This window comes from Chaetodon trifascialis, chromosome 1 (genome assembly GCF_039877785.1).
Source record: "Chaetodon trifascialis isolate fChaTrf1 chromosome 1, fChaTrf1.hap1, whole genome shotgun sequence".
NCBI lineage: Eukaryota > Metazoa > Chordata > Actinopteri > Chaetodontiformes > Chaetodontidae > Chaetodon > Chaetodon trifascialis.
In genome coordinates, this window is record NC_092056.1 from 33,583,452 (window position 1) to 33,595,891 (window position 12,440).

A 12,440-nucleotide genomic window follows, 5' to 3' on the forward strand; every position below is an offset into this window, starting at 1 on the left:
TTTTATTTTGACCTCTTTATGCCAGTGTTTTTTCTTTTTGTAACTTACTGTCTATAATGACTAAATTTGCCCGGTGTGGGATCAGTAAAGTCTTATCTTATATTATCTTATATTTGAGCATTATTTTTATTTTGACCTCTTTATGCCACTGTGCTTTCTTTTTGTAATTTGCTGGCTGTAACGACTAAATTTTCCTGGTGTGGGATCAATAAAGTCCTATCATTTCTTATCTTACCTTATCTTATATTTGAGCATTATTTTACATTTAGAAAGTTGAACAATAAAGGGTTGAATCCAAACATTGACTGTTGCAGAGATTTTTTATCACAACTCCTATGAACAAATAACAATCAATAATACTTGTACAATAATTAGTGCTGTCAAAAATATTGCGTTATTAAGGAGTTAACACAAATCAATTTTAACTGCGTAATTTTTTTATCGCGCGATTAACGTTCTTTTTGACCTAGTGAAGGTTACAAAAACTACAGGATCCGATTGTAAGCCGGAAACAAAACAATAGGCACGCCCCATGCATGTTTTGGTCTTGCCTGCTCGCTAGCTGTGAAAGTGTAGGCGGATGTCAAGTGCGAAATGCCAAAATGGATGCGAACAAGATTCTGAATAGAAAGTTTCGTTTCAAAAAGTTGCCAGATGGGTCGACTGACAAGACCAAAGTTTGGACAGAGGCATATGGATACCGCAACTAAAAACGAGCTTACTGCAGCCATAGCCATGTAATGTTCATTCTTTCTGGAGAGAAATAAGAGGCTGGGTTGATAAGCCTCTGGTGAATAAATAGAAGAGCATCATAGTCTGACTGCTTGTATGTTCAAAGGAAACTTAAGAAAGGAAAGTTTAAGCCATGGTTTAACTGCACTATAGCCTGAGTCCTAGTTTACAATGATGTGCACTTTGTAACTTTATCTTGTATCACCCTGTTTTGATCCCTTGGAAAGGGTTGTTGAAGGGGCTTTTTTGTAACCAAGCATTTATTTTTTTTGTCATCTGTTTATTGACAGTGTTAAATTGTGTGAGATTTGATTCATTCAAATGTCAATGACTGCTCAAAATGAGAATGTTAGTGTGAAATATAACACTACACATTGTTTTCAATAAAAAACATTTGCACAAAGCAAGCCTATCCACTTTTCCATGTTGATAACAGTATTAAAATGATAATTAATGGGACATTTAGAATAGATAAAAATGTGCAATTAATTTGCGATTAATTGCAAGTTAACTATGACATTTATGCGATTAATCGCGATTAAATATTTTAATCCATTGACAGCACTAATAATAATACAAATACAATAACAAGCATCTATAGACACCAGCTACTACAATAACCAGCATGAAATAGCAAGCAAGCAAGTCGTGTGTATGTGCATGTGTGTGTGTGTGTGTGTGTGTGTGTGTGTGTGTGTGTGTGTGTGTGTGTGTGTGTGAGAGAGAGAGAGAGAGACAGAATGAGATCAAGAAGGCAAGATGGTGGATGTGACCATGTGAGTGGCCATGTCACGCAGAATTCAAGAAGGCAGGTTTGACAGCAAGTTAAATAGAGAACTGAGATGCAAGATTGAAATGTAATTCATGTCTATGTGACAAAAATATGCCATAGAGCCAAGGTGAGGTATACTATCTGTGTGTTTAAGGGGTGTGTGTGTGTGTGTGTGTGTGTGTGTGTGTGTGTGTGTGTGTGTGTGTGTGTGTGTGTGAATGCATGTAAAGGCATGTGGATGTGTGCGTGTGCAAAAGAGAGAGAAGGAAGATCACACAGCAATGAAGAAGAGTTCCTAATTGGCACAGAAAAATGCAATTACTCTTTATCACCTAGAAGCTGAGCATGCAAACTCTGATTCATCAGCCATGGCCCTGCTCTTGTAACCAATAAAGTGCAGCTTGCTGGCTTTACAGACAGTGGCCGAAACTAACACAAGCACAGTTCAATGACACTGGAGAACACAATCAATGTAATGTGTTCGAAAAAAACAGAAAAAAGCAGCAATCTCAATGACTGGTATTTCAAACAGCAACAACAGGACTTGGTGGTCTGTTAATTTCACAACAAAACAGTAAAGCTTATAAAACAATAAAACTTACAGTAACATACTATTAATGACCTACCTTTGCCCAGACAATAGCCTCTTACTTAAGATTGCTTCGGGAACAATTAACATGTTTTTGTCTGTCTTGGAGGTCTGGCTGAGTTTTCAGGTTCAGCCAATTGCAGAACTGTAGAACCACTTTCTCGGCAGTTGGGGAAGCAGCGACAGTCGACTTCATTGAAAGAACGCTGTGTGTAGAATTTATCCTTCTCTTACTTGAGGGAAATGGGATGTGAAAAGATGAGGTTGCTGGTTGCACAGTGATCTATCTTATGATCCGAATGTGTTCTTTTTTGCCTTATTATTTTATCATTTTTCTTTATTTTTGTTCTCTTTGCAAAGCATTTTTTTTGTTTGTTTTTTTTGAGTGTCTTGACAAGTGCTATATAATTATAATGTATTATTATTATAATTGTTCACAGCACAGTCTGGTACTCATCCAGCAAGTTGGGGAATATTTGCCCTCATAGCCAAACGTTTACACACGTTTAATTAGAAACGGCCTACCTCGTATAGGAACTTGATGTTGTGAAAACAGGTGCAATGGAGAGGCAAAAGCAATACAACCGTTAAAAAGGGAATGGTTTTGCATGTAGTGGCCACAGACAATTGCTCTGTCCTTATCCGTCATGACTGATTCTTATCTAGTTTTGAGTTCTGTTAGTGGCCTTGTCACTACTGGTAGCATGAGGCGGTACCTGCAGCCTAGTCAGGTTGCACAGGTAGTTCAGCTCCTCCAGGATGGCATATCCATCCTGGAGGAGCTCCCAACACAGGAGTCTCCCAACACAGTTCATTCCACAAAGAGGGCTGGCCAGGGCTGTAGAAGGGCATCAACCCAGGAGCAGGACCAGGTATCTGCTCCTTTGTGTGAGGAGGGACAGGAGGAGCACTGCCAGACCCCTACAAAATGACCTCCAGCAGGCTACTGGTGTGCATGTTTCTGACCAAACTGTCAGAAAGAGACTCCATGAGGGTGGCATGAGGGCCCGACGTCCTTTAGTGCAGTGATTCTCAACTGGTGGGTCGTGACCCATTTTTGGGTTTTGGGACAAGTTTTCAGTGGATCGCAGGCCTCTGCCTGGGCAAAAATGTTAAGAAAAAATCCTGTGCTTTCATTTTGAAGGGGATTTTTTTATGCAGCGGAGTGCATAAAATTTTTTATGAAATTTTTTTTCCTCGATTTGGGTCGTGGCTTGTCATTAAGGGGTGATGGTGGGTCCCAAAGCCAGACCAGTTGAGAACCACTGCTCTAGTGGGATCTGTGCTCACAGCCCAGCACCGTGCACCAGAATTGGCAGGTCTGCCACTCGCACAGATGAGAGCAAGTGGGGGGAGGCAGGCAGGCCTCTGGGGAGGCATATCCTTGGAGGGTCGCACACAACTCCATATCATAGCCATTGAGAATACAGGTATACAGACAGTTCAAGACAAAAAAGATATTCAGATGACCAAATTCGAAATAATTTTTTAGCCTGTGCTTTCCTTAAGAAAGGTTTTGACATATCGTAATATATCTGAGAGCAGAAGATCACCAACAGGTTTCCAGCCACTCATAACTACCAAATTTTAAAAATCTTGAGTAAGTGGGGAGAATGTACTGAAGAAAATCACATCAGCAGTGCAGAGGGAATAGTGTTTCCTGCTTTACATTGTGTGTTCAACAAAGTCATACTTGTAAAATGTGGGATTGCTCCCACATTGAATTCCTTTGAAAATCTGCTGGCAAAAGGCTGCACAGTGGCGCAGCAGGTAGTGCGCGTGCCTCACAGCAAGAAGGTCGCAGGTTCGATTCCCGGGTCGGGCCTCTCTGTGTGAAGTTTGCATGTTCTTCCCGTGCATGCGTGGTTTCTCTCCGGGCACTCTGGCTCCCACAGACCAAAAACATGCTCATTAGGTTAATTGGTAGCTGTAAAATTGCCCCTAGGTGTGAGTGTGAATGGTTGTGTGTATGTGCCCTGCGATCGGCTGGCGACCGGTTCAGGGTGTACCCCGCCTCTCGCCTGAGATAGGCTCCGGCCCCCCCCGCGACCCCGAAAGGGATAAGCGGCATAGAAAATGGATGGATGGATTATTGCCAAGAATGGCTGCATGTGACAGTAAATTCCCTATTTGCAAAACTGAATAAAACTGACTTGTCTCAGCACACACGGTAAGGACAATGGAGAGATTATTGAACTTGCATTATTTTGTCAGGTTATTTTTAAGAAGTAAGAAAGGTTTCTATGCATACACAGTAATATATATTTTTTCTCTGCCTGCCTTGCTTCTAGCCAATGAAAAGTCTTTATGCGGGTGATGGCTCACCCCAGGAACCAGGGCAAGGCCCATACTTCTCAGATGGGCGACGCCGGGTGGACTACATGCTGGCATACCACATCCAGAAGCCCGCCAGCATCCGGCGCCAGTCGTCCAGGTTTGGCAACAACAACCTCATCCAGCGGCTTCGGCGTAGTCTAAGCATCAGAAGCAGCCGAGCCCAGCTGCAGCCAAAAGAAGACCCAGAGATTGCTGCCCAAGAGCAACGATCTGACTATCATGAGGATGACAAGCGCTTCAGGCGGGAGGAGTTTGAGGAAAACCTCTTGGAGACGGGGCTGGAGCTGGAAAAGGATGAAAGGGTGAGGGGCTGGTGGCGGCCGAGGCAGGGTGGGGGTTTACTGTGGGAAACCTGTAAAGCTAATTGTGTTGCTGTATTTTGACAATTGACCTTTTGTCATTGATGCTTTGCCTGTCAAACTTTCCACTGCACTATACGTGTGCAGCTTACAATGATGGCAAATTTAATATGTGAAATTCTTAATAATTAAAAATAATCCTTGCTAAAATACTGATGCTAAGCTGCAGTCCCAGAGAAGCCAAGGAGCTGGCTTTCATAGTATGATATTTGAGTAAGTTTTTGAACTTATGTCTTAAATTTGTTCTTGAGAAAGATAAAAAAAAAGGTAGTCAGTCAGATTCATGATGGGTTCTCAAACCTTAGAATATTACACACTTCACACACGCTCCTGTATTGATGAATTTCATTGTCCTCGTATGACAGCGCATACCAGTCATTCCTAGTAAGCACCCAATCGTCATAAAATGGCATGGGTCTGCAAGGCTGTGAGCACGCAAAAAATCTCACACAGAAATTGAAAAAAACGTTGAGAGAATAGCCAAGAATGCCCAAAAGAAATTCTAGACAGTGGAGCACTGTCTAGAAGAAAAACCTCAATAGTTCTGAAGTGGAGGTGGTGCTGCAGGAAATGAGCTGTCATATTTAATAGCATCAGTATTGGATATAAAATAACACACAAAATATGCATGGGATACTATTACATGTTGAGTGAATGCCATATGCACAACTGATGAAGTAAAAAAGAAATGCTTTGCTCTCAAATCTGAGGCCAAAAAAAGGTCATTGTAAGCTTCACAGCATTCAATCGTTCGCAACTGGACTTTGTCAGTTTGTCTTGGAAGACGTTTTGCCTCTCATCCGAGCAGGCTTCATCAGTTCATGCCCATCAGACTAGATAGGATAGCTCTAGTCTAATGAAATTGTGTTAGATTCAAGTATTTATCCTCTGAGTGAGGCCAACCCCCAAAACCAAGGATGGTGTCACTCTATTGTGAGGCAAACGATCCCCCATTAAGGCGGGGTAGGGTGCAACCCTTGGGTGTCAAGAACAGTCGTCTGCCTCGTTAGTGTCCCATTCTTGTCATTGGGAGGCTCCTTGAGCCATGTGTGTATGGCTTTGTTTTTTATTTTCAGAGGCAAAATTTTTGAATCTCTTTGAAAGAGATGAAAGGACAGCATTGTATGTGGGAGATAGGTGGTGTCTCAGACCTCCCCCTCTGTTCAGAGACAGTTTTTCAGCCTTGACATAGATGGCTTCTCTCACTCCTCTTTCAAACCATCTGTCTTCTCTGTCCAGAATATGCACATTTTTATCCTCAAAGGAGTGTGCTTCCTTCTTGAGGTGCAGGTAAACAGCTGAGTCTGGACCTGAAGAGTTAGCTCTTCTGTGTTGTGCCATGCGTCTGCTCAGTGGCTGTTTTGTTTCCCCAATATATGTCTGTGCATTCCTCACTGCACTGGACTGCATACACCAGATTGTTCTTCTGATTATGAGGTGTCCGGTCTTTGGGGTGCACCAGCCTTTGTCTGAGAGTGTTCCCAGGTTTGAAATGTACCGGGATGTTGTGTTTGTTAAAGATTCGCCTGAGTTTCTCTGATACACCAGACACATATGGAACGACAATGTTACGTCGTCTGTCTCTCTTTTCTTCTTCTGTCACCCTGTTCTTTCTGGAAGCGGCTGAACTTTTCACAAAAGACCAGCTGGGATTACCACAGGTTTTGAGGGCATACCTCAGGTGTTTGTGTTCCTTGTCCCTGGCCTGTTGGCTAGTTGGAACATTATCAGCTCTGTGTTGGAGAGTTCTGATAACACCTAGTTTGTGTTCCAGTAGGTGATGTGAGTCAAAAAGGAGGTACTGGTCTGTGTGAGTAGGTTTTCTGTAAACCCCAATATGGAGGCTCCTGTTCTCTCCAATGTGGACATCAAAAAAAAAAAGGCAAACACATGTCCTTGACATCCTCTCGAGTGAATTTGATGTTCTTGTCCACTGAGTTAATGTGCTTGGTGAAGGCTTGCACTTCTTGGCTTTGGATATTTACCCATGTGTCATCCACTTATCTGTACCAATGACTTGGTGTTGTTCCTTTGAAAGAGTTCAGGGCCGTTTTTTCCATGTTCTCCATGTATAGATGAGCCACAATGGGGGATACTGGTGAACCCATCGCACACCCATGTTTTTGCCTGTTAAACCTCCCCCTAAATTGAAAATAGGTGGTTTTTAAGCAGAGTTCCAGTAAATGGCATATTTGCTCCGGGTTAAGGGTAGTTCTGTTCTGCAAAGTGTTGTCTTGTAACAACTACCGCATCACTGTTTCCACTGCATCCTGAGTTGGAATGCATGTGAACAACGATGTGACATCGAAGGAAACCATTATTTCTGATGGGTCTAGTTTTAAGTCCCGGACCTTATTTACAAAGTCCATTGAGTTCTGGATGTGGTGTGGCGTTTTGCCAACCAGTGGTGCTAAGAGGTTGGCCACAAACTTAGCAATGTTGTATGTTACAGAGTTGATGCTGCTGACAATAGGTCTGAGAGGCGCTCCTTCTTTGTGTATTTTCGGGAGTCCATAGATGCCCGGGATGGACTCTTGTGGGTATAACCGGTGATATTGCAAATGGTCAATGGCTCCTTCTTTCTGTAATCTTTGCAGATATTCTATGGTTGTTCCCTTGTACCCGCTGGTTGGGTCTCGTTTCAGGCATTCATATGTGTTACTGTCATTGAGGAGTGAAAGAATCTTGTCTTGGTAATCATTTGTGTTTAGAATTACCGAGCATCTCCCTTTGTCTGCTGGCAAGATTGTGATGTTTTCGTCCTTGCTCAGTGATGTCATGGCTTTTCTTTCCTCATAGGTGAGGTTAGAACAGGGAGGTATAGCATTGGAGAGAGCTGCCGACACTTTCAACCTGAGCTGTTCACCTTCTGTTTCTTTTAGGTTGTTTTTCTTTATAGCTGACTCTGTTGCCGTGATCAGATAAACTATTGGGACTTGTTGTGGTGTCATGGCAAAATTCAATCCTTTAGCTAAAACCTCCTTCTCCGACTGGGTAAGTACTCTGTCAGACAAATTTTCAACCCATCTATTCTGTAACTCATTTTGTGTTGAGTCTTCACTTTTTTGCCTCCAGGTGAGCAATTGCATATTGGAAGTGTTATGTCTTTACTGCAAGTTCTGAAATTTCTTTGTTTGTCTGTCTTCAGTTTTGTTGTGCTGGGCAAGTTGGGCTTTCAATGTGAATTCTATGACTTTCGTACAGACATCTTCAGGTAGTGATGACATAAGTTTGTGCTGTAGGTTGTCAAATTTCACTTTCAGGCTTTCAATGGTGAAACTGACCTGCCTTACTCTCCAGTGGCAGATGCAGAACGTGACAGATGGGCGGGCGTGGATTAAGTCTGGGCGGGCCTGATCACCACTTCGCCAAAATTGAAGTGTGCGTGTGCTGACGCACGCACACACACACCAAAGCCACCACACATCTAGTATTTGATCAATTACGTGCGGCTTGAATGGAAAAAAAGTTGAGAAAAAAACAACAACAACAACAACAAAAAAGCCCAAAGCAGCTCGCTCTCTGGCTCTAATTGTTTACTTCAAACCGACACATCACTACTGTGTTACGGTAGAAAGTGTTCAGCACCTACCTAATAGGGGGTTTGGGGATTAATCCGCCGGCGCAGCAGTATTTTCGAGCGGCGCAAGCAGGCGCACGGCGCATTTTGTATTTTGGCAAACCGAGGTGTACAGAGGTGCGCCAGGATGGGCGTTGTGGCGCAGTAGGGGGGAGGTGTCGGCATAATGAGCCAGCCTGCGCCGGCGGCGTAAAAGTGCGCTGAAAGCTCGCCACCTCAGACCTGGTCAACTCTGTCAGCCAGCGGCGCAAGTGGATTTTCGTAAACCGACGGAGTCGTGCGCTCATGTCACCAACACCTCACAGTCAGGTTTCCACAGTGTCTGGCATTTCACTGCGATCAATTATTAGCAACAATCGCAGTTCAATGCAACTGTCTGAGTCAGCGCATACAGTCAGACCTAAATTTATATATTTTGATCCGTATCTCCTGTGACCACATCGAAAGCGCGTTCGGCACGCGTAATGGTCACTCAACCTGACTAAATGTACACAGGTGACACAGGGATGTCTGGTGATCTGTGACTCAGATTGCCTGGTGACAAACGTGTATGCCACTTTCCCCGGGTCGGCACATGACTCGTTCATCGTGGCGAATTCTAGCATCCCTACAGTCTCTCAGGGGGACACCCCTCTGGATGGGTGGCTGCTAGGTGAATAATCAGGTCAATAATTAGCAACAGCAATGATTCAATGCAACTGTCTGAGTCAGCACATACAAGCGCGTTTGGCACGCGTAATGGTCACCCACCCTGACCGAATGTACACAGGTGAAACAGGGATGCGAACTAATCGGTTAACGTCGCTGTGGCAACCAGAAATAGCCGTGGCATCCTACAGAGCATATATACTGCATCTATCTCAGAGCACTCGAGAGACAGAGAGACAGACACATGGAAAAAACGGAAGTGATGATCGTTTTCCGCTATTACGCACGTCATTTCATTCCAAATACAAATGTTATCATTGTAATGCTTACCGTTATTTACAAAGATGGAGTACATCATTGCTTTGAGGAGGAGGAGCAGGAGGCCGAGGATTTACCATCTAAGGACCTCATATTTAGACATCAGAATCAGAATCAGAATCAGAAGTCCTTTATTTATCCCGAGGGGAAATTGTTTTTGTTGCAGTGCTCCTTACAAGAATAGAATTAGAATAAAATTAGAAAAGAAAGAAAAGAGAGAGAACTATATATATAAAAAGCAAATATAAAAACAAAATATTTATATTGAGAATATATATATAAACAAAATATACCACAAAATATAGAACAGAATATAAAACAATATATATATACTGAGAAAAAATAAACAGTATATACAAACGGGTGTGCAAAGTAATACGGGTGTCAGGAGACATGAGTGACGTCAGTCTCCTGGAAACTTGCCACGCGCCTCGCTAGCGGCGTTCCTAAAGGTGAGGCGAGGAGCTGCTGTGATTGGTGAAGATTTGACTCGGCTGTGTCAAACCCACTCTACGAGTTCTCCCCCCCCCTTTCCGAGTTGTGCCGCTGGGTGGGACTGAGATGAGAAGGAGGAGGAGATCCGCCAGCGGCGCAGTGCACGTAAATACCTAAGTCTGCGCCACCACGCCCCATCGGCGCAGCAGACCTGACTTTGCACTGCGCCTGCGCTGCACAGGCGGCGGAGTCGAAAATAGAGCCCAGTGTATGTGTGTGGCAGCACCAGAGAAGCGAGTTTTTCATAATATCAAACTTTATTTCTATAGCACTTTTCATACATATTAAAATGCAACACAAAGTGCTTCACAGGATTTAAAAACAATATAAATCAAAATAAAGCAACAATAAAATCCCATCCCTCCCACCCTCCGTATGTACAAACACCCACCCTCAACTACATGCATACACACACGCACATACATACACACACACACACACACACACACACACACACACATACACATTCTTACTGCAGACAATAGCAGGGGTAACGAGACATGACAGGGCACTAATGACTGAGGAGAATGCCACCTTTGGGGTCGTCCACACCGAGAGACATCAGGAACTGTGAGCACAGGGGGCACCCGCACCCGGGCCCACCCGAGCCCGACAAGACCGGTGGACCCCACACCAAGGTAGGGAGTCCCCCAACCAGCCGGGCCAAGAGGGCCCGAGGACAGCGCCCCCTGCAACAGATCAGACACATCTCTCAGTGTGGAGGACCTGCCGAGGAAACACTGGAATTAAAAAATAAATAAATAAATAAATAAATAAAATAAAATAAAATAAAATAAAATAAAATAAAATAAAATAAAATAAAAATTTAAAAGAAGAAAAGTTCATAAGACAATAAGTAAAATAATACAACATATAAAACATGAACATTGAATGAAATAAGAGTAGTAAAGGAAATAAATAGTAAATAAACTATAAATGAAAGCTATAGATAAAATATAAATAAACTGAGTAAATGAAATAAATAGTAAATAGTCATGTCGTTAAAACATACAACTAAAATATGATAAGAAGCCTGATTAAAGGAATGAGATAATCAAACATATCAATTTAAAGCCTGATTAAAAAAGTGAGTCTTGAGCCTCTTTTTAAAGACATCAACAGTCTCTGCGGCCCTGAGGTTCTCCGGCAGGCTGTTCCACAGTCGGGGGCCATAATGACTAAATGCCGCCTCCCCGTGTGTTTTAGTTCTTACTTTTGGTATGGTTAAGAGGCTGGAGCCGGAGGACCTCAGGGTCAGCGAGGGTTGATATGGTAAAAGTAGGTCAGATAAATAAGAAGGCCCGAGACCGTTAAGACATTTGAAAACTAATAAAAGAACCTTAAAATCTATCCTGAAACACACGGGGAGCCAATGCAGCGATTTTAAAACTCGTGTAATGTGCTCCCGCCCTCTGGTCCTTGTCAGCACGCGAGTGACTGAGTTCTGTAGTAATTGAAAATTTGAGATACTCTTTTTGGGAAGACCAGAGAGCAGGGCATTACAATAATCTAAGCGACAAGAGATAAAAGCATGCATCAGCACCTCCGTGCTGGCCTGAGAGAGAAACGGGCGGACTCTGGCTACTTTTATTTTGATGTGTGGAATAAAAGTAAGCTCAGAGTCAAAAATCACGCCCAGACTTTTTACAGAATGTGTTGGTTTCAGATCTTGTAGTTTTGGTAAAAGTTTCTCTCTCTGGCCTTCAGGACCAATGACTAAGACTTCTGTTTTGTCCTGATTGAGCTGAAGGAAATTTTCTGCCATCCATGACTTGATGTCTAAAATACAGTTAAAAAGGGCATCAATAGGCCCTGTGTCATCAGGAGACACGGCAATGTACAGTTGCGTATCATCAGCATAACTATGGAAGCTGATGCCGTGCCTCCTGATGACGTCCCCGAGGGGTAGCATGTACAGATTAAAAAGAGTTGGACCTAAAATTGACCCCTGGGGAACCCCACACTTGATCTCATGGGTACCTGAGGAACATGCATCCCAACTTACAAAGAAGTGTCGGTCAGTGAGGTATGAGACGAACCAGTTAAAAGCAGTACCTGAGAGGCCGACCAGGTGCCTCAGTCTGTTTAATAAAATGTGATGGTCTACTGTATCAAAGGCGGCAGTTAGATCCAGTAGTACCAAGACTGTGAGCTTGTGTTTATCTAAGTTGCATCTGATATCATTTAGAATCTTTAATAGAGCTGTCTCAGTACTGTGGTTCATCCTAAAACCAGTCTGATACCTTTCTAAAATGTTCTTTTTATTTAAAAAATCATTTACTTGGTTAAAAATCAGTTTTTCTAAAATTTTACTTAAAAAAGGTAAGTTGGATACAGGTCGGTAGTTATTAAGAATATTGGGGTCTAAATTGCTCTTCTTCAGAAGGGACTTCACCACCGCCGTTTTAAAGGAGGCAGGGAAGACCGTCTGAAGAGAGCAATTCACCATGTATAACAGCTGTTCCATAGAGCATTTTAAAAAACGGTGTGGGAATTGGATCTAAAAGGCAGGTTGTGGGGTTTACCTGGGAGAAAACTCGACCAAGTGTCCTTGCGTCAACCAGGGCAAAACTCTCCAGTGTTTCCTCAGGTAATACCTGTGATCCAGAC

At 43.0% G+C, this 12,440-nt stretch overlaps 1 protein-coding gene across 1 annotated transcript in view; it reads left to right on the top strand.

Moving 5' to 3' along the window:
* ano1a (anoctamin 1, calcium activated chloride channel a) overlaps positions 1 to 12,440 on the top strand; it is a 109,020-nt gene that overhangs the window by 14,672 nt on the left and 81,908 nt on the right. Inside the window, exon 3 of the mRNA XM_070963705.1 lies at positions 4,385 to 4,732. Coding sequence (XP_070819806.1) covers positions 4,385 to 4,732 — 348 coding nt within the window. The remainder of the gene's footprint in view (positions 1 to 4,384; positions 4,733 to 12,440) is intronic.